This window comes from Scaptodrosophila lebanonensis, unplaced genomic scaffold (genome assembly GCF_003285725.1).
Source record: "Scaptodrosophila lebanonensis strain 11010-0011.00,11010-0021.00 unplaced genomic scaffold, SlebRS2 tig00000043-arrow-pilon, whole genome shotgun sequence".
NCBI lineage: Eukaryota > Metazoa > Arthropoda > Insecta > Diptera > Drosophilidae > Scaptodrosophila > Scaptodrosophila lebanonensis.
In genome coordinates, this window is record NW_022060545.1 from 9,855,370 (window position 1) to 9,882,872 (window position 27,503).

Below are 27,503 nucleotides of genomic sequence, written 5' to 3' on the forward strand. Positions count from 1 at the left end.
ACATAACGAAACAATATAAAAGTTATAAAAAGCTAAATTAGAATACTATCTAATAAACGCCGTCGACTGACTCTTTCACAAAAACTACAAGCGTTGAATAATTAAACATTTTGCATTTTTCGTGAATATATAAAGGTTAGATAGAGCTGTTATTAGACCGAAGAGGCTATGTTTTACTTTTTTCTAAAAATTACAGAAATGCGTTGGAGTCTTTTCAAGGAGGCAGGCATGTGCATGCTGTGGCATTTCTCCCTGCATGTCAGCAGTGTTGCTCAGTGGCACTTCCGGTTCTTTGCATTTCCTGCATCTGTTCTCTGTTGTAATGCTCAGCTTCTTGGCTTGAGAAGCTACTAAGTAGGAAGCTGCGAACAGGAGAGGAATTAGAATTGGTCTCTACTTATCATATCAAGTATATCTTAAAAGAACTTTATTTTTATGATATCTAGTTCAATAAGAAGAGTTTTAAAGTCTCCATAGAGCTTTTAAATTTAGACCAAAAGCCACCCAGTATATTAAAGCGCATCCCAAAGTCGGATTCTCCCCCAAAAGTATTGTTCTTCTTGTTGATGGTTGCTCTTGATCGCCAACTTCAAATTAGCTGCTGTATCTGCAGAAGCTGTTTTCAGCTCAGGACAACAGACACACACTAACACACATGCACATAACAGAGTGTGTGTAGCATATAGACAGAGTCAAGCATCCTGCATAGCGCTCTGTATGTTTCATTGAAGAAAACGCAGGCAGAAGGGCTCTGGCAGGCTACTGCTGGGCCAAAGCTTTTTGGGCCCTGCGGCAGCGGCATTTTAACTGCAATTTCTTTTTATTTTATGCGACGGCCTTTTGTCCGGCACGGCTGCGTTTAAAAATGCAGCCAACGTCGTGGAGTCGTCGCGTTGCCTCGAGTCCATGTTGGCCAGACAGGAACCTGCCGCTTTGGCGAGCGCGCTCAAATGCCTGACGGCCCCAAAAAGGCACTGCCCGCCAACAGAAAAGAGCAACAGAAAACGGCAGCAGAAGCAGCCAAAGCTAAAAAATAACTTACAAAGAGAAAATTCACTGCATCCTCCCACTTTTTGTTGTGGCTGTGCCATTATGTTGTTGCTGCTTGGTGCTTGATGCTCTGGCCCAATCATTATATGAGTTTTTCATACTTTTTTATGCGGGAGTTGTTGCTGCTGCGATTTTTGATTTATGTGCCCTGCAAATGAGTTGAAGTTGGGGCAACCAAAAAAAAAAAAAAAAAAAAAACAAAACGCAAAAAGTATATCAAAATGCGTGCACACCCACACTTCCGGCTGTAAATTGAATGTGGGCAGTGCCACATAAATGGCATGGCTGTCTACAAGAAATGTTGCACCAACGGCCATACAAGCTACGTGGCAGGCATATGCTATAAGACTGATTTCGACTCCAACTCCACCATCATCATCATTGTTGACTAGGCATGTTGCTGCCGCTGCTGCTGCTGCTGTGGCTGCTGCTATTGATGTTGCTGCAACATTGCTGCATAATTATGGTGTATGGATTTGTAAGTATATTTGCGCAGGCATTTAAAAATACGTAAATTACAGTTGATATTTTTGTGGCCAAACATCCAAGTAACAGGCCAGAGCAAAAGCAAACAAGGCAAAGCAATGACGACAAATCGTCGAAAGTTACAGTTTAAGTTGCTGCTACTGATGATGCTGCTTGTGCTGCTGCTGCTGCTGCTGTGGCAGCAATGATTGGCAGACGGCTGAGTGAGAGAGAGATAATCAGAATTCCAGCATTTTCACCTGTTGCCACTTGTTGCTGCCGTTTGCTGCTTGACATGTGCCGCACATGCCGTTGCCATTTGTCTGCACTTTAATGACGCTCGGCTCGGAGTCAAGTATCCAGTGAGCCAGCCTGCCAGCCTGCCAGCCAGATAGGTAGCTGGCTAGCTAGCTAGCCAAGCAATCAGCTAAGCATCTTAGCGCGTTGACAATCTATGCGCATAGTTTAGCATTTACTGTTGGAATTATTGAACCACATGCGAACTATGTTTCTCTACAACTGACACACTTGACCAGGCACGAGACCAGCAACCAACAACCAACAACCAGCCTGCAACCAACCAACAGCAACAACAATTGATGTCTTCAACTACAAAGCGTTTGTTGCTGTTGCCAGTTACCCTGCCCAATATTCGTACAACCCTGTATTGCGGTATTTAGCGGCCGCAATGGCAAAATGTTGTCATTACTATGTTAATTCTGAGCCGGGTCAATTGAAAATTCATACGCAGCGTGTACTCGTACACGACGCTGCAATGCATTGACAATGCGCATATTTTAATGTTGTGGCTATACCCTGCACAAAAACGACCGTGCTCTCAAACTCATTCATAAGTATACCTCTAATAAGCTGTATGAAACATAGCGTGTGAAATAGCTTAAATAATCCGCAGTAATATTTTTTAAATACTTGTGGAGTCTTTCAATTGTCAAATTACAAGAGTGAACAAAATAAGTGTAGTACCAATTTTCCAGGCAGACAATATTGAGGAAAATGCTTATTTTTTTTTTAAGTGAACATGCGCAGCATAAAAACCGGCATTTCTAAGCTGCAAATTATGGTATATATCGAAAGGGTTTTAAATTGTTAATATAACAACTAATTTGTGCTTCTTTTTGAGACCGCTGTTTGTCAAAATATACATATACAAAATATACATATATATACTGTCTGCAAATATGTACCGAAAACTCGAATTGAAATCGAGCGGGTGTTTCGATATGAACAAATACAAGTTTGTGAAAGGCATAAAGCGTGGAAAGAGGCATTGGAAAGCGTTGGAGATGAAAAACATCCAAGATACTTGTACATATTAAAAATCAAAGAATTGTAGCTCCAAAGTTATCGATTGACTACATATACTGCTTATTTATTTATTATTTATTCATTTATTTCGCCGACAAACAAGGCAGGCTAGATAAAAGGTTTAAAGGAAATTAGAAAAATATCAAAATACCAAATCTGATAACGATATTGTTAATGTTGTTGGCATTTCAAATGGATCAGTCAACACCATCTTCAGATAACTTTTGTGCCCCGTAAAAATCAAATCTCGTTTGGTTCCGCAAAAACCCAATCAGTCAAAGACTAGTCCAAACCGAAAAATCCGCGCCAAAGTTGTCAGTTCATTATAAAAGACCAACACGTAATATTATTTGTCTTAAATAACCGTCTTTTTGTGAAGACAACTTTTGATTTTTTAACCTTAGTATTTCATTCCACAACCACCATATTCGCCTAATCTAGGTGTATGGGATTTCAGGCTCTTTAATTTTGACATGATTAAGGAAATTCAAGCCGAATTATAAAAGGTACTTAAAGCTACTGCGAGCTACAAAATATTTATCCAAGAAATACGAATATTTTGATTTCTTAGCGTCGAAGTATAGCATTGTTGTAACGAAAGAAAGGAAGCTAATTGATGAATTGCCAGAGCATTATGTTGTTTCTGCTTCTATCATTACTATAAGTCTCGTGAATCGAAAGGGTATTAAAGCTTCGTTCAGGTCAAAGATAATGCATTATACATTTGTATGTACATTTTAAACTGTAACAAATGGGTTGGTGTGTGTGTGTGTGTGCTTTTGTTGACCTCCCGCGCACATTGCAGTATTTGTTTTTGTATTTTCAGTTTCTATTTGGCACAGCACTTTCTAGCAAGAAAACAACAACAACAACAACACTACAACAATAACAGCAACAATTTATGCAAATGGTGTAGTGGAAAACACCTTGAAGACCGCACAGGTAATACGCAACAGCCAAATGCGTAGTTGACCCTTGACTTGGCCAGGCAAAAGCAAATACACAACAACACAACACAATCACAAATAGCGAGTGAGAGAGAGAGAGAGAGAGAGGGGGGAGAGACCGAGCGAGCGAGTGAGAGAGTTGTGGAGAAAGAAAGACACTTGGCATGCAATGCGAAAATTTGCATAGAAAAAACAACATTTCCGCCAACACAAAGGCTATACGAGAGGTGGAGTGAGCAGAGGTGGGGGGTGGGGCTGGGGCTGGGGTTGTGTTGGGTGGATAAACGCATATATTATAGTTAAATAAATGCGCAAAACAGCGGGAGGGACACATTTGCCAGACCAAGCAGATTTAACTAGAAACTGTACTTGGCAAATGCGATTGCCAATTTATGGCCAGCAGCTTCAAAAAAAAATTGCCTGAACTTTGTTGTCTGCTTTATTATTCTTGTTGTTGTTGTTGTGTTGTTGTTGGCATCGGATGATCCACTAATTAGTTTGTCCCAACAGCCTTGACTGTGCCTTCACTGTGCTCGCTGGTCTGCCCAGCGGGCTAGTGCATAATTTAGGTAGTCGACTCGACACATAACAAATACCTTAGCTTCGAGCTTAAACGCCCACACACAAAAGCCGCTAGACTGGCTTTACTTTCCTGGAATGAACCGATGCTGCAGGCCATGCTCATAATATTTAAAAGAGCGACCCTTTTCAGCGCTGCTATACAGAGCTTTTGGTATTCTTTGTTCTGCTACCACAAAATATATTTGCATAATTGGCAGACAAAGTTGGCGCTGAGAATATATGTATATCCAATATCCAAAATATGTATCAAGACAGCAGAGAGAGATATACATCTTAGGTGCACAAAATGAAAAGAGCTATGGCAGCGAAGAAACCAAAGCGTCGACAGACCTTCGAAGACAAAAAGCCGGTGCTTAGGTGCTTAAACACAGGAAATTTAAGCCCATATCAAAAATTTCAGCGCAGTATCGGGTAGGTGGCAACACTTAACCGATTCCAGCCATTATCTAATCAGGCTTTCTCAACAGCTCCACGTTGGCCTTTGATCCTAACATAAAACGCATCTATCCGCAGCAGATGACGTAAGCTAAATCCATGTTGTTTTTGCGAATGCACCCCTTTCTATATTTCTTCTATATTCAGCGATACCGAGGCCTTTATCAATCTGATAAAATGTGCTTTTGGTACTGGATGTTTGGCCATGCCGCGTGCCTATTATAATGCTGGCTGGCTAATGGGCATTATAAGCACTGTTTTAATTAGTTCCTTCATTGTCTATGCCATGCATGTTTTGGTAGCTATATATCAGCTAATATATTTCCAATTTCCAGCAGTAATTCACTAATTTGTTCAGCTCTCCGACATAAACCAGTTGTGCAGGCGCTATGGCATGAGTCTACTCAGTTACAGTGAGGCTATGGAGTTGGCGATCATGAATGGACCCATATGGCTACATCCATATCACAAGCCCTTTGCGTAAGTTACTAACGAAAGAATATTTTGGAAGGAAAATAATTCGACTTCTTTCTGAGTTAGAGCACGGGCTGCAACAACAACAAAGAAACTAACCAAGTTTAGATCGGGGTCACCAAAACTTGTGATCTTACGCCATACATAGTTCTTGATGAAACAGTCATGTAATTTTAGTGACAATATAAAATATTTTTAATTTGTAAGGGCCAAAATGTAATAGCACTTCATAAAATGCCCTTGGGGTTTTTTTTTATTTTCCTCACTTTTCCATATTGGGGGATTTTGGATACGCCGTTCGTACAATCACCTTTATCTCGAAGAGTAGATACAAAATGTTAGTCCATGATGCCTTATATAAACAGGCAGAAAACTTGTTTTTCAGAATTTTCCTTCGTACCTCACCACTCCCCACAGTTAGTGATGTTCCATAACTCTCGTAATTCTGGGAATTTTTGACCCAAATACCCTCAGTTAGTGATTATGTGCCCGTATGCCAAGTTTCATCATGATAGATCATTTGAATACATATTTTTACGCCTTATAACGTCTATATCTTATGTTTCATCTCGACATAGAATTTATGATTATATATATATATATAGTCTCTATGTATCTACAAGAAGCGGCAGCCAACTTGAATTATATTTTATCACATTTAATAATATATTATGTACATACATAAAGCTTAACATTTTCTTTCTCACTTCAGCTTTATGGTGGATGTATTTCTCTGCGTTTATCACTTTGGTGTGGATTGTGTATATATTGTGTTCATAGCGAAAAATATGAAGCTATTAGGGGATATTTATCTAACACCCATCGATATGCGAATTTATATGGCGCTCCTGACCTTACCGCTGCTGCTTACGTATCTCATACGAGATCTAAAATATCTGGTCCCTTTGGCTTTATTATCCAATGTGTTGCTGACCATTAGTGAGTTAAGTCGAATTTAAAATGAATTGAAATTAATTGTCTGTGTTGCTTGCTGGCAGGCATTATTATATTACTTACCTTTATCTTTGACGATCTGCCCAGCTTGGAGGAGCGTGAAGCCATCCAGAGTTTGTCCCAGTATCCGCTTTTCTTTGGCACTGTTCTGTTCGCCATTGAGTCGGTGGGTGTGGTAAGTTTTCGGTCAAATGATGATGTAATTTTTCTTGGAATTATAGGATCTGGTTGCTCTTTTGTTTCAGATCTTAGCGCTTGAGCGCAATATGATGCATCCGGAACATTATTTGGGAACCTTTGGTGTCCTGAATCGCGCCATGTTTGTTGTGGTTGTGTTCTACACCCTGTTTGGCCTTTTCGGCTACTGGCAATATGGCGAGGACATATCCAGCTCTATACTAAACAATCTGTCTACGGATGATATGTAAGCTTGGATTACCCATTTATGTAGAATCGTGATACTTTATTGTTTGATCAAACCTGCAGACTTCCTCAATGCATAATGGCTATGTTTGCAATGGGAATTTTCTTCTCGTACGCCCTACAGGGCTATGTCACAATGGACATCATATGGACGCATTATATAGAGCCACAAATTCAAGAGAATGCCAAATATTCCCTGGAAGTTCTCGTTCGCATGGCCGTGGTTGTTGCCTCTGTGCTATGCGCCATTGGTTATCCAAACTTTGGACTGCTGCTCTCGTTTGTGGGCTCGTTCTGTTTGGCCCAACTGGGTCTAATATATCCGGGGATTATTGATTTGTGTTTGTGGTACGAACAAGGCTATGGGCGTGGAAATTATTTACTTTGGCGCTCGGTGCTGTTCATAGTTGTTGGCTTGTGTGGCGGCATTGCCGGCACTGTGGTCTCCTTGCGATCCATGATCGACCAATATAACACTCGGAGGTGATTTCGGAACTGAATAAACTTTGCTTTTCATTTCTACCTTTATTGTTATATTTTGTATTATTTTATTGTAATGGGATTCGTGTAGAAGTCTGCAGCATGGATGATGCGTAAGATCAGGTGACTCCATAATAAAACAGTGCCTATTCTGATCACTCTTTACAGCAATTTTAATCCCTATGAGCATCGCCAGGTGGAAGGAGCACTCTCGTAAGTTTTGTTCAGGCAAATCCCAAAAAATCGCTGGTCACATAGCCAAATAATTTTCAAGCAAATCATGAAATGTAGGGAAAAATTACTATTTTTGAGAAAGACGTGTTTTTAGACGTTCTTCTCACAGGCTACTTGTTAGCCGTGCAAATTATTTGCCTGTCTGACCGCACAAAAATTTTACCAATATTTGTAAAAGTGGAAAATAATTTTTGCAGCAATTTTGATGCACTCGTATTTCTGCTGAATTGTGTTCTGGGCACCGGCTTGCTGGCAATGCCTTTGGCGTACAAATTTTCTGGACTTGCAGGCGGTACCGCGCTAATAATATTTTCAACCATAGTGCTGACTTATGGCATCCATTTGTTGGTGTGTTCAGTCCCAACTGGGTTTTATTGGTACTTTATAAATTTTTTTTTCAGATTCATTGCATGCTGGAGACGGCTCGACGAACAGCGACAGGCTATGCCTCCTATACGGATACCATGGTATATTCTTTTACCCAGGGTCCTAAATGGTGCCATAATTGGTCCCGTACATCGGGCCTTTTAGTGGATGTTGTGTTGGGCTTCTCACATTATGGCATCTCCGTGGTCTACATTGTGTTTGTGGCATACAATTGGAAGCAGTTTCTGGACTATTATTGGGACACTATCGAATTGAAATCCCTCATAATCGCTGTGGGTGTTTGCCTAACACCATTATTTCTGATAAGAGATCTCAAGGTTTTGGTACCGTTTCACATAATTGCTCACATTCTAATGTACACGGGGCTTGCGGCCATTTTCTATTTTCTCTTTCAAGATTTGCCGCCCATAACGGATCGTAAATTGGTGGCCGATCCGTGGCAACTGCCGCTAGTTTTTAGCATTGTCCTGTACGCTGTCACGTCGGTGGGAGTGGTAAGTTATTTGAGTTTACAGCTCTCCCAGATAGTATTTATTGTGCAAGCCCCGTAGATGCTGGCCATAGAGTCGAACATGGAAAAGCCACAAAGCTTTTTAGGCTGTTGTGGTCTCTTGAACTGCTCCACTGCCTTCATCATCGTGATAAATGTGATCTTCGGACTGATTGGCTACTGGCGGTATGGAGACAAGACCCGAGCGAGCATCTCCCTTAACCTACCCACGAATGAGACGTAAGTGATCTGTAGATGAGACACATTCCAAATGCCCCTTCGCAATGCAAACATGTGTACAGTATTTCGCAGTACTCGAAGTTTGCGACGGCTATGTCGACGTTTCTTACCTATCCTCTGGCCGGCTTTGTCACCATAGATATCATCATGAACCACTATATACTGAAGGATCGCAAGCCGAAGCATCCCCATATGATCGAGTACACTGTACGCCTTTTGTTCGTACTTCTAGGTACACTCAATGCCATGGCCCTCCCCTATTTGGGTCCCCTAGTAGCGGTGGTCGGTGCATTCTGTGTATCTATAATCAACCTGATATTTCCAGCCATCATAGAGTTGTGTTTACGTTATAATGTCTCCTATGGCTTGCTCAAATGGAGGCTGTATAAGAACTTCCTCATGATCTTGGCCGGCTCTATTATACTATTCTCTGGCACCTATAGCGCCATCAGGATTATGGTAAGGGAATATGGTACAGCATTCCCGAGAGCTCCAGATAACGAATATATCGAGCCAAACATAACAACGCCCGCCGAATAAACAGCCAGTAGTTTTATTACTACAATGCACCTTCTTTAACATACTATAGGATCTGATTTTTGAACAGAATAAACTTTGCCTTCACTGTCGTATTTATATTTTTATATTTTTGGTATTCGTTTGCTCAAACGACGCATATAGGATTAATATAGGGCAGCTCTTACAATGGCTGAGGGGTAAGCTCGTTTTCTTTTATTATATTGCAAATCCAACATAACCGCCACTTTATTATATAGGGACTTTAATCCTTATGAGCATCGAAATGTGGAAAAACCACTCACGTAAGTATCTCAAAGCTGCTGAGCTTTCCTACTACAAGCTTCTTTAAAAATTAAATGGTTCACTAAGAGACTCACAATGTTCTACTCGTATCTGGGTCCGTTTTTCTGTCCGCCTGTTCGACTGTATGAACATCGATAGTTCTTAAACCACTAAACCGATGAACACCAAACTTGGCATACATGAAGACTTGCATTAGCCATACGCAAAACTACTTTTTCAAAAATTATGTATAGACTATTTTATATAGCTCCCATAAGAACTTTACTAATACAATATTGTAGCTAAAGGAGAAAGGCGTTGGTAAACTATTTGGATGCATCTCAATGTAAATATATCTTTCTTCTCCTCCTCCTGCTCAGAAAACAAAGAAAATGAATAGAAGATATTGAGATCAGAAATCTTGAGAACGTTTTACATGCACACCAAATCAGTATTTTCTGTCTCTTTTAGGAAATGATATCACCCTTCCTGGCTAGTATGATAACATTAATAGTCTGATGATTTTTTCTCGTACTTCCCTTTCTCAGCAATTGTGATACATTCATATCTCTGCTGAAATGCGTTATTGGTACCGGCGTCCTGGCCATGCCCCTCGCCATCGCGTACACTGGCATGATAGGTGGTGCGGTGCTAACCACAATAACCACCATAGTTCTAACCTATGGCATGCATCTGTTGGTGCGTTGTAGACCCAAGAGATACTAAAAATATTCACTATGTAATATATTTTACACAACTAATCGCAGATCCATTGCATGGTGGAGGCGGCGCGCCAAAAACAGGTAGGCTACGCGACATTTCCAGAGGCTATGGCGCACGCTTTTAGCCAGGGACCGGGATGTTTTCGTTATATGGCCCGTTGTTCGGGTTGGTTCGTGGATGGGGTTCTGGGCTTTTCGCAGTACTGCATCGGAGTGGTTTACATTGTGTTTGTGGCATATAATTGGAAGCAACTATTGGACCACTTATGGACCCCGATCGACTTACACATCTTGATTGTAGTTGTTGGCTGCATGTTGTTGCCATTGTTTCTCATACGACATCTTAAGTATTTGGTGCCGTTCAATATAATTGCAAATATATGCATGTATTTGGGATTCATGGCCATTTCGTACTATCTCGTTAGGGGGCTACCAGAAATAACTGATCGAAGGATGTTCGGCGATCCGTTGCTACTGCCGCTCTTCTTCGGCATTGTGCTCTTTGCCGTGACTGCAGTGGGCGTGGTAAGCATTCGATGGCTTTCTCTGGGTTCAGGTTATATTCAGGAATAACTCCTTTAGATGCTGTCCATTGAATCAAATATGGCAAATCCGGGAGCCTATCTGGGCTGTTGTGGCATACTAAATCGCGGCATTATCTTTGTGATTGTAACAAACGTGGCCTTTGGAATGATTGGATACTGGCGTTATGGGGACAGTCTGGGTGCCAGTGTTACTTTAAACGTGCCTCAGGATGAATTGTAAGTGCCACATATACTGTATATTCTAATAAACATAGTCCCTTAGTCTCTCACAGTTCTCAAAATTTGCGATTTCCTTGGCCGTATTCCTTACCTATCCACTGGCCGGATATGTGACCATTGATATAATTATGAACCACTATGTCCTGAAGGATCGTGAAGTAAAGAACCCGCACATGATCGAGTACGCTGTACGCTTCTCTTTTGTTGTACTCAACACATTGAATGCCCTAGCTTTCCCCAATTTGGGTCCACTATTAGCGCTGGTTGGCGCATTCACCATTTCCATATTGAACCTAATATTTCCGGCCATCATTGAAATATGTCTGCTCTATGCAAGTACCTATGGTACGGGCAAGTGGAAGTTATGGAAGGATATAGCTTTGATCATAATTGGTGCGGCCATACTGGTTACTGGTACGTACACTGCTATTTTGGATATAATCAGAGAATATGGCGGCGGTTCATCCAAAAGATTAGAAGACTAATAAAAACCTACTAAAAAATAAATTTATGCAATAAACATATTCCATTAATTTGAATTTGCAAAAAATACTCGTCCCGCTCCACCTTTTGGGATGTCATATTTTCTGGAACTATCCAGAATACACTACTTATCATATACTCGCATATGACGATTGAATTTTGTGGAATCAAAATCGGTACACTATAAACAATAGTGGACAATGGAATAATAAATCCAATGATTTAATTGGAGTTAATTTTTTAGAGATTATTTATAGCTTTATATCAATGATTGTTTACTCATGTAAATTTAGCTTGAAAAGAATTATCGCTTTCGGTTATCCAGCTATACAACTAGAAAATGGCTTTACAAACTATTATGAATAGCTCTAAAAGCCGCTAGAAAATTACAAGAAAAACCATTACAAGTAGCTAAAGAAAATCTAAAAATCCGCTAGAAAATGTCTTGAAAACCCACTATGAATATATAGAAAAACTGCTAGAAATGGCTAGAAACTTCCCTAGTTTATAGCTATAAAATTGGCTAAGAAAAATATCCAGCTGGTCTACTTGCTTTTCATTTATGTGCGCCTGTTACCGTGCTATTGGTTTCGTTACTGAAAAGGTTGCCGAACTAGCAAGTTTCACTTCAAAAACTTCTCAGCACGAATTGCTCGACAGTTTAACAGAATTTAATTCTAATTTCCATTTCATTGAATTCGGTCGAATTCGGAAACGGGCTCATGTCTGATTAATAAGTCAGCGCCTGAGACTTCAAGCGATTCGAGCTTCAAAGTTTTGGCAGCGACAAGATAGGGTGTGGGTGTATCAAGGGACTCGAAATAGCTCAAGTGGGTGGCAGATCAGATATTGATGGGTGGAATTCGCCGAACGTCTAATTGAGCGCGTCGAACAAAAGCATCATAAATTAGTAACGAGGTGAAAGGTCGTCGATGTTGTCTTGAATGGAGAATGCCAGAGGCTGTAAGTACAACGCCTACCTTGTACTCACACAACCATTATCTACGATGCTGATGATGGGGATGGTGAGGTGGGTGAGGTGGGTGAGGTGGGTGAGGAGGGTGACAAGGATGGAGGAAGCTTGTGCGGCTTGTACGGCTGCTGGTGCCGCTGACGGCGGCAATTCCCTCATTAGGTGGCGGCGTGGCATGCAACCTGCTTGGCCAGCCTGTTTGTCTGGCAAGCGGCCACTCAGTCGTCGTCGTCGTCGCCGTCGTCGTCGTATTCAGCCCACTTAACGATGCTCCGGAATTTATGCCGATATGGTAATGCATCAGCGCTGGGCTCACTGGACTCGTGCGCTGGCCGCCTCATTATGCCATTGATGGACTGCAGTCGAACGTTTGGATTGCGTAATTTATTGTTTGTCTGCCCGTTGTGCGCTCGGCTCAGAGTCTGATAAACTGGTGTCAAGCATAGCGGCCGGGCAGCCAACCAGCCAAGCCAAATGGCCTAAATGGGCGACACTGCGACATCTGTTGGCTGCCACGAGTGTCTGTTTTGTATGTCAGTCAGTCTATTCGTCTTTTTGCATTTTCTTCGTCCTCTTTTTTTCAACGCTCAACGCCGCCTGCACATCACTTTCAGTCAAATCCATGGGGCTTCGAATTTCAGCTAAACAAGTTCACTTGCGTCTAGCCGCCGGGAATTGCCATTGGCATGGTCGGGTATGTACGATTGTGTGCATTTATGGCACAAACTAACGACTAATTAGCTACGCGAGCTACATGCAAAGCAAAGCAAAGCAAGTGCACGGAAAAAATATACAGACCAAGATCAAATTTAGATTTCTTCATCTACAATTATCTGTAAATATTGATTTAATGATGCTGATGAAAGAAAAGCAATGTTAGCTGATTTCAGTTATGAGCAAAACTCGCACATCAGGAAGTGAAGAAAAATGCCTACACTCTGTCGTTCTCGACTTTTTCTATGATAATTATTATTAAAATATATTGATTGCCTCGAAATCGTTCCTAAAAATCTATCACAAAAGCAAATGGTGCTTTGAATTGAGAACAATTCTATTTTCTAAAACTTAAGAAAATGCCTAAACTTTTGAAATTTTGCAATTATTTGAAATTTTTTAAGCTTACAAACAAATTTTCTCACATTGATAAATACATTTAGAAACTTAAAAAAAATTAATAGAATCCATCAAGCCCTCCAAAATATTCAAAATGCTTTCCAAAATTTAATTACTTAATTAAATCTGAAAAGCTATTTCTTTATAAATTTTATTATACAAGTATTTTCTAAAAACCAAACCACATTTTTTAAAACCTATTCGCAAATTTGTTTTGGTTTTTGAATTTATTATATGTATTTTTATGTTATTATTTTATTATTATTCTTACTTAGGCCTTTTGCCGAGTTGTCTTTTTCCCATGAGATATTGCCACGATAAATTAATACATTTTCTTGTTTGCTTAATAATTGTATAATACAACTTATGTGTGCTGTAAGTATATACATAAATATGTACATATAATAATGCTGTCCTCTGCCTATATCTCTTAATGGTTTTATCTACAAGGATAGGTTTAATCTCCCTCTGAATAGGGGAAACCCTCAGACAGGAAATTCGCAGTTCAGTTTTAAAATAAAACAATTAAGAATTGAAGTTTAATAAATAAAATAATAAAGCGAAATACTTATAATAGCCTTTAAAAGAGTATTTTCAAACTTTTATTCTCTTTAAGAGTTTTTTCGAATATCTTAGTTTTATTTCATTTTAAATTTAATTTGATTTTAATTTATTGAATTGTTCAGTTATTATACAAATTAAATTCTTGATTATTTTAGTTTAATATTAATTTTTGCTTAAAATAAATTATTTCTTATCCCTTACCTTTTATGGGTCTTTATCTGACTAAAATATAACTCGCCGAAAAAATGCCTTTTTGCATATTTTTGTGGAGTTTACCAGTTGCAGCTTAGTTGAAGCAGATAGGTACTTATTAAAATAAGTAGGTCTTAGTACAGAGGGACCTGGGTTATATGTTTATAATCTTGCAGAGTCTGGGCTAAAGCATACATTTGATTAGAATGCTATTTTATTTCGTTTCCAAAAATATCAAAATGAATTTTCTAAAAGAAATTAAACATTGAATCAATTTTTTTTCATTAGAAACTTATTATTATTTCTGTTCGCCGCTGCTGTGTTGATCTTCAGTTAATGATTTCTGTGAATTACATGCGTCACTATCAAAACAACACGCAACACGCAAAGCTGGCCACACGTGGCTAAGACGATTCGGGCCAGCCTTAGTGCGAGTTCAAAAGGTTAAACTGTGAGTGCGGCTGTGCCAAAAAGTTCTGCGTATGCGGCGATTGCGAGCGCCCGTGCAACAAATCATGCAACGTACTCTGTTGTCCACCGAGCAACCAATTTGTGTTCCGTTGCTTTGCCGTTTGTATAAATCAATTGGCAAGTTGCACAGCGCTCTGCGCACTGCGCAGTCGCAAACGCAGTCGCAGACTCGGATTGGTACTGCGACTGCGACTGTGACTGGGATTGGGACTGGGACTGGGACGGGGATCGATTCGACAACCCGCTGTGCGGCTGGCTATAGCCGATGCGCATCTTATAAATTGCTGGCTGACTGCACTGACTGCGCCAGCTTTAGCGTCTGCTGATCAACTGACGCATTATGTGTTTGGACTATGATTTTTCACTTGTTTTACTGTGTGCGATGGCTGCCTGATTGGTCTATAAATTATAAACTTTATTGCCGCAGTCACAGGCGTGCAGTCCCGATCATTGCCTGCCAGCCAGCCAGCCTGCCAGCCAGCCAGCCTGCCAGCCAGCCAGCCTGCCAGCCAGCCAGCCTGCCAGCCAGCCAGTCAGCCAGTGGGCCTGCCCTACCATTATCCATAGTGGAATATTGGACGTACACATTTCCGCCCCCAAACTTGTTATCTGCACGCACAACTAAGAAAAAAATAAATAAAACCGCCGTAGACTGCCCTTCACTGTTTATTTAAGGAAAATAGCCCAAAATAAACAAGTACATAAAATTTTAAAATTTTATATATCTATTTGCTCGTGTGGAATTTACTTTCGATTTCTTCGAAAAATATTTGCACAATTGAACCCAACGTTGGAAATACAAACACACACACATGAAGGTTCTGGGCAAGCAAACGGGTTAGAAGTGACAATTCGACTGATAACCAATCGATATATGCTTGTATATACAAGTATACTTATTTTTATATTTGCTTGTGTGTGTGGGTTCAACTCCTGCGATCGCAGCGAACAGGCTCATTACGAAGACGAATTGTACTGTGACTATTGACTATTCTGCGGCCAAATCATGGTAAAAATGTCAAAAATTGAGCGACTGATCCGATCGCTTTGAACTTTTGCCGCCCAAAGCCACAAGCAGCAAGTTGTAGGAGCTTTCCTCAAAGAGGCCGCCAACACAGCCCAGACAAAGGCAGAACCACCAGCAGCAGCATTCATTCCATGCCCACACAGTAGTCGACCCAAGTAAGTTCACAAGTTCTCGCCTCAAAGAGTGCAGCAAAAATCTGCAGAAATTTGCAAAGAAAAGGACCTAATTATTATAATATTTTATCAGTAAAGTAAAAGTACAAATTCTCTATGAGGCAGCGAGATTCTAAATATATATATAAAATTTAAATAGCTTTTTAATTGCTTTCAATAGCAATGGAGTATTGAAAAGGTATCAAAATCGTAAATATTTCATTTGTGTGTAATGTCAAACCTCATACTATTATTATTCGGACATACAATTGCAGAAACCTTCTTCAGAAATGACATACTCAGTATTATGGTTATTATAGTAGAGCTAGAAGGTCGAATTTTTCTACATTTGTATATCTTTTTGAATCTTCTGTTGCTCATTTATTTCAAAGAACTTCAAATTATTAATTTTTTTAATGCAGAAAGCTTTTATAGCATTACATACTTGTACCATGGGTATTTCTGTAGTGTATAATTTTGAATAACCTATAGGAATTTTGTTCCATTTATTAATTCATATTTTAAATGTTTAATTTCTACATTTTCGAATTATTAACATACAACTAAGTATATGGGATAGCTTGTCTCACTGTAGTGTTTTATTGTCAATTGAAAAGCTTATAGACTTTTGGTAGCTTCTCAATTAAAGCGTCAGCTTACTTATAGCGTATAGTGTACTCCTATGTCGACTGCACCAAATTTTGTCTGTCTAGTCCTAGACAGCCGCACAGTGCTCATGGTATGTCAGCAGCTTGTTGACTACTTCCAGTTGACAATTGTTATGTTGAAGCCTTTTAGTTGCATTTGCTATTTGTTTGACTGACTGACGAACTGACTAGCTGGCTAGCTGACTAACTGACTGACTGTTGACTTGGAAAAGCTGTGTAGCGGTAACTTTAATTGCCAGCACCCAAAATCTATGACAATTGCATCTCTATACTCGCAGCAGAGTTCCAGCAGCAACAGCAACAGCAACAGCCTGCGCATTAATATTAATTAAATAAACGTTAATTCAGCGCATTAATGCGTTATAAATAATGCCGCACACAACAGTCTCGGCATTCGTAGTCGCCATTCGGCCACACTTTGAGCTGAAATTAATGCATAAACGCTACTTATCGCTGATGCCGCCGTCTGCAGCAGCAGCAACAACAGCAACAACAACCACAACAATAACAACACGACGAACTTATCTGTGTCAATACAGTCTGACATACGCATTGTCAATAGTATAGATCCGCTTCAAAAGAGCCTGGCAATCCACCTAAAGATGAGCGCGAATTTGTGCGTGATTGTAAAAACGGAGCAGGAGCAAGATTTCATTATAATTCATCGTAACAAAAAGTAAAAAATCTACAAACCAAATGATAGGTTTAATAAATACATATGTGTAATGCGTAAGTTTAAATTTGTTTAAATTAAAGTACACTTTAAAAAAAAAACATTTAACTTGACTTCTGTCTATCTAGCATTAGAAGAAGTCATGAAGATATCTAAAGCTCCATTTGTTCCTAAGTGTTTGTTTTTTTGAGTGCGAAAAAACATAAGTTATATAATGTTCCCTCATCAAAATATATACTTGTGTTATATGTATAATTGTGATTAAATTAATTGTCTAACGTGAAAAATTATAATAAAAACGTTACTCTAAAATTAAAAATGCATTACACAATAATTATAGTTTGATCTCTTATTTAAGGTAGAAGACGTTCAGATATTTTCTTTTTATCCAGTTAGCGTATTATCATTCCAGATTTTTTAGGAATAGTTCTCTGAGCTTATATGGAAGGAAATGTCTTGAGATCGATCGACAAAAGACTTCCTCCTTTTTTCCCTCCTGGAGACGTGCATCCTTTAACATTCATTTGACATTTAGACTTTCTAGTATATCCTTCCAGCCATAGGGTCCAGCATAAAAAATGTTCAAAATAGTATTTATAATAATCAATAATTAAATTTTATAAAATCAACAGAACAAAAACAAATCGGAACAGAAATTCATATTCATACAAACTGTGCAAAAAGCCAATAGGATATTTGACTTATCACGCGCACATCTTTGGCGCTAACCGAGCTACCAATCGACTAGGCTGTGAGGCAGTCATACAGCCATGCAGCATGCAGCCTGAAACGCGTTGCAATTACATGTCTGTGACAAGAATTTTAAATGAAAATCGCCTCACTGATGGTGGCGGCGGCGGCTGCCGCTGGACAAATGATTCAAACTTTCGCATTACGTGTGGAAAATGTTTAAAATTGTGCAGCGGCTGCTGCAATAATTTTCATTTGAGGCGCCATGCTGCAACTGCCATTGCCGCTGCCGCTGCCGCTGCCACAGCATCTGCGTCTGAAGCGGCAGTTGCAAGTTGCAACTGCAACGGTTACTGCAGCTTCTAAAGTTTTTGTGCGCTTTGCATGGGGCAGCAAACACGCGCCGAACGCTTCAAATTGGAAAGGCATTATGGCAAAATCTGTACATTTGATTTTTATTTAACAGCAATTTGTCGGCAAGTGTTGCTGCCGCAGTCGCCGCTTCCTCTGCCGCTGCCGATGCTGATGCTGATGCTGCGGCTTAGATTAAAGTACCATGTACGAGTACTTTCTAATGCAATGCATTGACACACTGCATTAGGCGTTCAGCGTTTAAACATTATCTCTATGGTGGCTGTCATGTTGGCCGCCACTAAAACGTTCTTTTTATGGCCATAAAAGAAGTCACGAATACTTAAAGCAACTACACAAATACCTGCATAGCGTAAACATTTCTCCAAATAAGCTTAACTTGAAAGGCATAAGTTGTCCTTAAAAAACATAGCTTCAAATAATCGCAGGATGCTTACTATAACTAGAAATATAAATCATTACTAATCATTAAATATATGTATGTATGAAATATGTATTAACCTTTTACAAATAAATTTGGCTATTAAATTAAAAATAAAACACACAGTGTGGAAACAAGTCTCTGGGACAAAAATATTTTTGTTCTTGTAAAAACAATATTTTGGACTTTTTTTCCACCAATATTTGTAACCATCTTCTCTCTTGCTTGTAGCAATATTTCGGCCCAAAGTATCGTTAATTATTATCGCTATGACTAAAAATGGCTTTCAGCTTCGTTTGCTAAAGCAAAAAAAAAGCAGCCGGTTATGAATTTTATTAAATCGAGCGTGCATTATTATTTATAAACTTAATTATACGGGATTATATTGCATTTATTACGCACTTTTTTGTCAATTTAAAATTTTTTAACGGCAATAGCTTTTTGAGATACTTTAAAGTTCTAAGCTCCCTTTCACTGGCAGAAAGCTGAGAGAACTACCCAAAGATTCTCTACTGGATTTACATCTTTAAAAAAATCCGGAAATTCATTATTTGTTTTTAATTTTATGCTGCGGGCCGCAGATTTGTCCATAACACGACAGTTTCAGATTTTTTAGATAAGAAACCACTCAGACAGATGCACGAGAAAAAAAATTAGCAATTAAATAGAGCTCGCCTGAAATTCGTCATGAAAATACTCTATTAGCATACAAGTGTACAAATAATTTCAAGCTCTTTAGAATTTTTTATATAAAAAAACTGTTCAAATCCTACCCAGACATAAGACGACACGATTTAGCATTGCGATTTCATGGTAAAATATTGGTAGAAAAAAATCCAAGAATAATGCAATATAGTTTTTACAACAAGCACGTTACTGCTTAGGTAGAACTCAAAAATTGAGAAATCGAACTCTTTTATGCTCTCGAATGGCAATCCTACACTATTTGGTTGGCAGTAATAAACTATCCTGCAAGTTTACTTCATATTTAGACGCATTTGTACCCACACCAGCAGCTCTGCTCAGGTAACCATTTGTTGATTTATCGCCAGAGATTTGACTAACCGAGAGTAGAAAGAAGCAACAACAACAGCAACAACAACACACGCTGCGCTGACGCCAGGGAGCAGATAACCATAGCTATGGAGACCATTAGAACCTGGCTACAGCATAAAAATGCAACATAATTCACGTGGCGCGCCCTTTTGCTCAGTTAACAAATAACATCAACTTATTAAATAAAATTTCAATTCAGTTGGCGAGGGTTGAGGGTGCGCCGGAAGGGGGGGGAGAGGGCCTCGAATGGTCAGACTAGGCTGTAAAGTGAACACAAAAAGTAACAGCCCGACTGGGCTACCGTGTAGCCGCAGTCGCAGCCACAGACTCACAAACATACACACACCACCACCAACAACAACAACAACACTCAGAGGTCTGTTGCAGGCAGCTCGAGGCGCACAAACAATAAATCATCACATCGAAGGCATAAGGCAAAACTTGCAACTGTAACTATTGACTGGGGGGACTCTGACTCTGACTCTGATGGAGAGCAGGAGGAGAGCAGGAGGGGGTGGGGTGGGTTGGGGCGCGTTGTAACTGCGGCTAAGTTATGTGGCTTCATTGTGGACAGAATGAACGCTTTTAAGCAGACAATTGCAGCCTGCGGCGCAGCAACTCCTACTGCAGTAGGACGACCAACTACTCGCATGATGACGACTACGACCATGAGGCAAGGCAACATCAACGCCAACGCCAACCCGGCAGCAATAATAACAACAACAGCAACAGCAAAAGCAACAACGACAACAATAGCTACAACAACAGCAGCAACAACCTCAGCAGCAGCAGCAGCAGCAGCAGGTAGGCGCTCCAACTCAGACTCCAGCAGCTCCCACTTTTGTGTTATAGACGCGGGCGTTTCTCCAACTCTTTTTGCCATTGTTACAGCTCGTCCAGCCACTGCAGCAGCCACAACAACAGCAACAACAACCACTTACAACAGGAGCTAATTGGTGCCACTTGAAAGCTTAGATACCCTTTACAAATAAAGGCAATAAACTGATAATATCTCTCTTACTAAAGAGAGCTATATTTTATTTGCAATGAGAATTGAGCTTGATTTAAAAATTATATTGTCGTTTTTTGCAAGTCGATGAACAGGCAGTTAAGGAATGACGAAAGTAATGAGACTGCTCCAAATAACTTCTAATAAAGGGGAAGAAAATGTGACGCTTTATAAAAACCATCTTGTTTCAAATGAATATTTAAAAAATATTACTTTTTTTATTAAACTACTATTAGCTTACTTACTAAAGAGGTTTATATTTGTTTCAATGAGAACTCGCATTAGTTCAGAATATTTTCATTAAATTTAAACTTGATTTAAGACTAGAGTTTTTAAAAATACTTACTATAAGTTTCTTTCTAGTTCAGAATATTTTCATTAAATTTAAACTTGATTTAAGACTAGGATTTTTAAAAATATTTTTTATAAATTTTGTAGGTTTTTTTTTTGCAAGTTAATAAGCTGGGATTTATAAAGGAAACGCGAAAGTTAAGAGACTGTCTCAAATAGATTTTTAAAATGGGGGACAAAATCTAACTCTTTATAAATACAATCTTATTTAAAAGAAATATTCAAAAACAAAAAAATTATTATTACCTATAACATAGCGTCCTACTCTTCGGATACATGATATGAATGCAAAGAAAACAGTGCTGACATTTTTGACAACTAACTGATTCTAAAATTGGTCATATGTACGATGTCTGAACTTTTGAAAAATAAAAGTCTAGAAGAAATATGTTTATGGGACAACAAAGGATCTGAAAAGACATAAAGGATAGCAGCTTCAAGTTTTAAGAACGATAATAAATAACAGCAAATGTTTCTCATTTACGACGATTACTAAAATGAAAGTTGTTAGCAGGCTATTTCAGTACTTTTGAATACTCTCTGTACGACCAAGAAATTCAAAACAATCTAGGGGACATTGTAATATCCTTACAATAAGGAGCTAATAGTGTCTTCATTGACGAAAATCTTCTCACAACACAAAAACTAAATTCACTATAACTAATTACACACATTGCTGGACATATGCGTGCTATCCTTTTTGAAAGGGTATAGACAGGAGTAGCTGTATTACAAATTTTCGTAGGCCCTGGTCCCATATGCATAAATCATTTGCTGCCGTTGTTTTTGTTGTTATTGTTGTTGGTGCCTTGTGCCTGCAATATGAGTTAATTTTTGAAGTCAGCCTGCAAGCAAGGCCTTTGAGTATTTGTCAACTGCAAATTACAACTTTTTCCCACACACACACACTCACACAACAACAACAATAACAATGACAACAACAACAACAACAACAACTGGTTGGCTATCGCCGAGTCGAGTGACACGAATATGTGGGTGTACGAGTACTCGTACTCGTAGTCGTAGTCGTACTCCTATTTGCATGGCATGGCATGGCATGGCATGGCATGGCTTGGCACGACACTTCGAGCAAATTTATAGCCCGCCTTGGATTATAAATTTTCTATTAACTTGGCCAGACGTGTGGCGACTGCACGAGATTTGCATTGAATTGCTAAAGCACAAGAGTTTGCAATAGCAGCCAGGGGAAACGGGCACCGGGCAACCGGGCAACGGGCGCTGATAGCGCATTATCTATTTAAGGCTTTAATTTTATATTTGCCAAAAGCATACGCAAAATAAGTGCGCGCCGACGCCTTCTACGGTCGTCAGTCGCCGGACCTATGGACGTGGACGGACCTCAGACGCCGACACTTGACGCGTGCAGCATTTGGATGCAATTGACTTGAAATGGTGGTGGGGTGAAGGAGGAGGCAGCATCACATTATGGAGGCGCTGCTGAATCTCATTGACTGGCAGAGCAGGCATCGAGAGACTGCCTGCCTGCCTGCCTTTGCTTTCGACAAATTGGTCATAACTCTGCCCCACAGCTAATCCCAATAAACATGGCCGAAACATTGTTTGAATGACATTAAGCTGCTGGCCGTAAGTAGCCAACTAATAAAATGCATTTATCTGAGCATCGATCACCGTCACTGGCCATTGGGCAGCCAATAAACATTTGCTAATTCAGTTAAAGGAATTAAAGCGCAACGAATCGATTCGGTGTGTCGTCTCCCGTCTCCCGCCTCCCGTGTTTCGTCTCCCGCCTGCCGTTCACTGTCTGCCAACTGACTCCAGTGGCCTCTGGCTCATGGTCTCTGGTCTCTGGTCTCTTGGTCTATTGGCCACATCCAGACATAAATTGCAAATTAGTTGGTAGTTAAAATCGAAAATTAAGTTGGGACATGTTAGATTTATGCCTGCATTTTGGCCAACGACTACAAACACACAACCGAGAACCAGAAGGCGCGCGCGCGCGAAATCAGCCAAAGGTTAATCAAGACGGGTCAGACACGCACACATGCACTCATGTATATATATATATACAAGTATATTTGGGCAATTTTTCAGATGCTTGCGAATTATCAATCGGAAAAGTAAACAAGAATAATTTGAACTGTGAAAGGCAAAAAGGCACGTTCGGCTATAAAATAAGTTACAGTAAATGGTCCTTAATAGATAAATACAAGTATAAAGGAGTATACAAGAACTTTATTGAGACTCACAAATCGTATTCTAGTTCAAGAGGTAGGTGACTAAAGACATTGACATGACATGATTTTTATTTAAGCTTTTTTCAATATTACCAAGCAGTTATGTATTTTAGAGCAAGCTTACACGGATCCTTTTACATTCTTAGCTAATTTTAATCTGATCTTATTTTAAAATTCAGAATCACATATAATACTGTTATTCATAATATAAATACCTTACTATAAGGTATTATCTTTTTACATTCCCCTATTCCGAATATATGACAGCATGGATGTAAAATAAAGCAAATCTTAATATTTAAATTATAATTAAAAATTGATATAAAAATTAAAAAAAAACATAAAATTGTTACGTTACAAATAATGGCAAATAATTCAAATGTAAAGCCGCAATTTGAAATAAATATTAATATATTTACCAAGCATTATTTAACTTTATTCAACAATATTTAACATTAATTAACATTATTAAGATTTGCTTGGCATTATATTTGAATTTAAATTATTTGAAAATAGTTCAACAGGCAAAAACATAAGAAAAGCAATTGAAAACCTATAAAGAATATAAACAAGGCATTAAGTTCTTATTCGTGTTAAAACCTTCGATCCTGATAAATAAAATATAGATGTAAAATCCTCGACTTCGCCTTAAATAAGATAACAAACAACAATCTTTACTGAAGTTATCGACATATGAAATGTACTATTTTTTTAATACAAAATAATAATGTTTCTTCAATGTTTTCTTGGAAACAACGCCACAAATTTGGTTTCAAAGGCCACAAAGAGTCCAAATTAGTAGCTTAGATTTATGTATGTATGTATGTATGTTGAGCTGCGCAGGTGATGCGGTGAACATTATAGCTAAGTGAAATATTTAAAAATGTATTCTGCTGAACAATACTTTTATTTTTACATTATTATTTTTAATAATGAGAAAAGTATTTATTTAGAATGTGCAATGAATGATGGCTGAGTGATTAGTCTTTACCGTTATTTCTTAAGCGTACTTATAGAGCTTCCTGATGGCTGAATTGCCTTTCATTGATTGCTATGGCGCCCCAAATACCAACTCTGCTAAATGCCTTTCCGGTCAATGGGAAAGGGGAGAATAGCAGGCCACATCATTGAATAGTTGAAAAATATAGCTCAAGGACTGTTTATTTCTACCACTTCCATAAAAAGTTGTCTTCAATTTTCACGCCACAGTTCCGCATTACTGTTCCCACTGTGGCTTTCGTACATAAACCCCATTCTTTTTGCATACGAGTATATCGAACGATGTTATTCATATGCGCATGTTTAACCCACTCAATGCTGAATGTGGCGTTTGTTCAATCAGTTTTTGTCTGATTGGTTTCGTAAATTCACACGCTTTGCGCTTATCTGGCCTGTGGCTCGTTCTACTGTGTGTGTGTGTGTGTGTGTGTGTGTATGTATATATTTACAAAAGTATCTGCCAACTACAATTTCGACTGCACGAACTTTAAACTCTCACTCAACTGGGCGTCCTACCTTGCCACGTCTCGTCTCGTCTCGCCTTGCCCTGTTTGTTGGTAAATATTTTTTTTTTACAATTGTAAACATACACAGATACTTCTTCGTTACGTCACAATGCAAAACGCGCTGCTTATCGCTGCGTATCTTATGGATACTCGTTGTGTTATATGAGTTCCGTCCGAGCGCTGAGCGCTAAGCGCTGTCGCTTCGTCTGTTCTTATCTGTGGGTGTAATTTTCTCACGGTTCAGTTTTCATTTCTGCCTCTGACTTTTAAATCGCGTTTGCACATTTCCCTTTTTGCCAACACTTTTGTGGGTGATTACACAAAATAAAAATAACATGAACGAACTAAAGAGCAGCACCTGAATAAATATCTTATCAACGTTTCATTTTTCAACGTTTTATATCACATACAAGTATTAATTTGATTTCGGTTCTGGGTGTCATAAAAAAGCGTGGGAACGCATTGCAATTTTTGCAACAAACCACACAAATCTTACAATTGTTATTATTATTTTGAGGTGATGTTGCTGTTGCTGGCGCGATTGGCAAGCGGGTGTTTACCATCAAGTGTTCGATTGTTTGCGCTTAGCGCAAATGCGAGTAAACATGTGACAAAATCATTGCCTCTAGAAGTGCTGGGAAATGTCAACAAAGTTAAATTCAATGTTCAATAAGTGGGTGTAAAGCTCTCGTTAATTAAACAAGAAATACGGAATTAGATATATGATTCACACACAGAATATTTTGCAATTAAACAGCAGCTATTTCTGTGTGGCTTTGCCAATTAACAACTATTTCAGCTTATATCGCATTCCACCAGAAGTTGCGTTCATAATAAGTCACATAATCGATTAATTGGCTTTATATAAATATTTTATAGCCCGTTCAGAAAAATTAACCTATACTCAAAACTATACATACTTTTAAAAAAAATACATTAAACTCGAGCTATAGATAAAACAACCCAATCTACCTATTTATGGAATAACTTCACTGTAAAGATTGAAACCGAAACTTTTGTCATTATCATTTTCTTCTTTTCAAGAATATTTATTTTGCATTTCAAAAAGTATTTAATTGATTCATATATTTACGAAACTATAACTATTAAAATACCCAAACATTTACTGCAAAATATCACATTGATAATTTCTACAATATCTTACCACAGTATTTAAAAAAAACAACAAGAAAACGATTAAAGCTGCTATTCTGTGGATGATATTTTTTTATTAGTTGAAAAACTATGTAAAAATTGTTATTAAGAAAAAATGATCAATCAGTCATTTAGGAAAAGTTTAAATCTATGGAAAAATTTAAAAGGCTACTCCTATTTGTTTTTATAATATTTATTCTATCCGACAACACAGAGAGAGGCTGATCAAACAAAAACTCTTCAATTTAAATTTAAATTTATTATTTTAAAACTATAGTTTGGTCGAGTTTTTGATTTTATTTATTCATTTTTTTTTTATAAATTAGCTACTGATCTCTATCCTAAATTTTTTCTATATATTTATGTGTATGATTTTGTGGGTGCTGAAATTCTTCTGCTTTCTATTTGTCCTCAAGCTCATTAAATACATATACAAGTATATATAACAATATCGCTTCTATTCGTGCCAGAAATTTTTAAGTGTCCGTTCATCCCAAAAATATGCAACAGCTTTTAATTTTTAACTGAACGCTGTGGTGAGTAAGGTGAAAATAACAACAACAAAAAAAGACGAAAATGGTAGCTGTCTGAGCTTAAATATTGTATGCGATGGTGCTTGTATATGATTTTTTTTTTAAAAACTGCATAATTAATAATTAATACATATGTCCTCCATTATAAAGTATAATATTGCCATTAAGTGACCAGAGAATTCATTTAAAAGCCATAAGACCTTTTAGAACTGAGAAAATATGTATACAAAATTTTAAGTTAAGTTAATGATAAATATCTAAACTATTATTAAAACCTTGCTTCCCGTTCATGTTTTGAAACCTAAGCTAAATAATGTTTCAAACAATTTACTTATTTTATTTAAAATGTTTTTTAAAAAAAAAACATATCCGAATAATTTCATTAAGTCTTAGTCATTTATTGAATTGTTGGACAAATTTTAATCTTATTCTACTTATTAAATGGCTGCATGATTAATTAATTAATAAATAAATATATGTCAAGGCCTCTACAAAAAATACAGTTGTATTCAAAAATGAAGCTTTTTAAGCTGATAGACATATCATAAATAAATCACACTTACTTCTACTTAATAGTTAGTTTTAAATTTGTAGATTTAAATTGTGAAATTTTTGATAAATTAAATAAATATATTGTGGGCGCCCTCCTCTGCGATTCTCATACCAAGTACCTAAGCGCTGGCAAATCGAGAATTAAATTGTGAACTTTCTGAAAAATTAAATGATAATATTTTGGGATTAAATTGTAAAATTTCTGATAAATTAAATAAATATATTGTGGGCGCCCTCCTCTGCGATTCTCATACCAAGTACCTAAGCGCTGGCAAAGCGAGAATTAAATTGTGAAGTTTCTGAAAAATTTAATTGTGCTATTTTGAGATTAAATTGTGAAATTTCTGATAAATTAAATCAACCCTCCTCTGCGATTCTCATACCAAGTACCTAAGCGCTGGCAAATCGAGAATTAAACTGTTAAATTTCTGAAAAATTAAACTATAATATTTTGAAATTAAATTGTGAAATTTCTGTCATTCTCTTACCAAATACCGAATGCACTAATAATCTTCCACTGGAAGTGCAGATTAAAAACAACGAAATGATTTTG

The 27,503-nt window shown here is 38.2% G+C and overlaps 4 protein-coding genes across 6 annotated transcripts; all 4 read left to right on the plus strand.

Annotated features, from left to right (window-relative positions):
- The first annotated feature begins 4,650 nt into the window (after window positions 1-4,650).
- Window positions 4,651-7,184, plus strand: LOC115623076 (proton-coupled amino acid transporter-like protein CG1139). Its single transcript, XM_030517277.1, has 8 exons — window positions 4,651-4,781; window positions 4,838-4,891; window positions 4,953-5,103; window positions 5,164-5,285; window positions 5,992-6,218; window positions 6,278-6,408; window positions 6,479-6,657; window positions 6,720-7,184. Exons 1-8 carry the CDS (start codon window positions 4,657-4,659, stop codon window positions 7,141-7,143), a joined length of 1,413 nt encoding a protein of 470 aa, XP_030373137.1. The 5' UTR covers window positions 4,651-4,656; the 3' UTR covers window positions 7,144-7,184.
- Window positions 7,185-7,236: 52 nt separating this feature from the next.
- Window positions 7,237-8,086, plus strand: LOC115622432 (glutamate transporter polyphemus-like; the record flags this gene model as incomplete). Its single annotated transcript, XM_030516373.1, has 4 exons — window positions 7,237-7,249; window positions 7,305-7,349; window positions 7,568-7,718; window positions 7,772-8,086. Coding segments are annotated over exons 1-4 (522 nt in total), but the record flags the coding sequence as incomplete, so codon positions are not given.
- LOC115622928 (glutamate transporter polyphemus-like) lies at window positions 8,061-9,119 on the plus strand. Of its 3 annotated transcripts, none has more exons than XM_030517053.1 (3): window positions 8,061-8,251; window positions 8,309-8,487; window positions 8,550-9,119. In XM_030517053.1, exons 1-3 carry the CDS (start codon window positions 8,111-8,113, stop codon window positions 9,025-9,027), a joined length of 798 nt encoding a protein of 265 aa, XP_030372913.1. In that variant the 5' UTR covers window positions 8,061-8,110; the 3' UTR covers window positions 9,028-9,119. The 3 variants fall into 3 exon arrangements, with proteins under 3 accessions (XP_030372913.1, XP_030372916.1, XP_030372915.1); XM_030517056.1 differs by having other exon boundaries at window positions 8,560-8,693; XM_030517055.1 differs by lacking the exon at window positions 8,061-8,251 and having other exon boundaries at window positions 8,446-8,487; window positions 8,560-9,119.
- Window positions 9,108-11,281, plus strand: LOC115622927 (glutamate transporter polyphemus-like). The gene is made up of 6 exons (XM_030517052.1): window positions 9,108-9,203; window positions 9,264-9,308; window positions 9,837-9,987; window positions 10,056-10,535; window positions 10,593-10,771; window positions 10,818-11,281. Exons 1-6 carry the CDS (start codon window positions 9,193-9,195, stop codon window positions 11,257-11,259), a joined length of 1,308 nt encoding a protein of 435 aa, XP_030372912.1. The 5' UTR covers window positions 9,108-9,192; the 3' UTR covers window positions 11,260-11,281.
- Window positions 11,282-27,503: the final 16,222 nt, after the last annotated feature.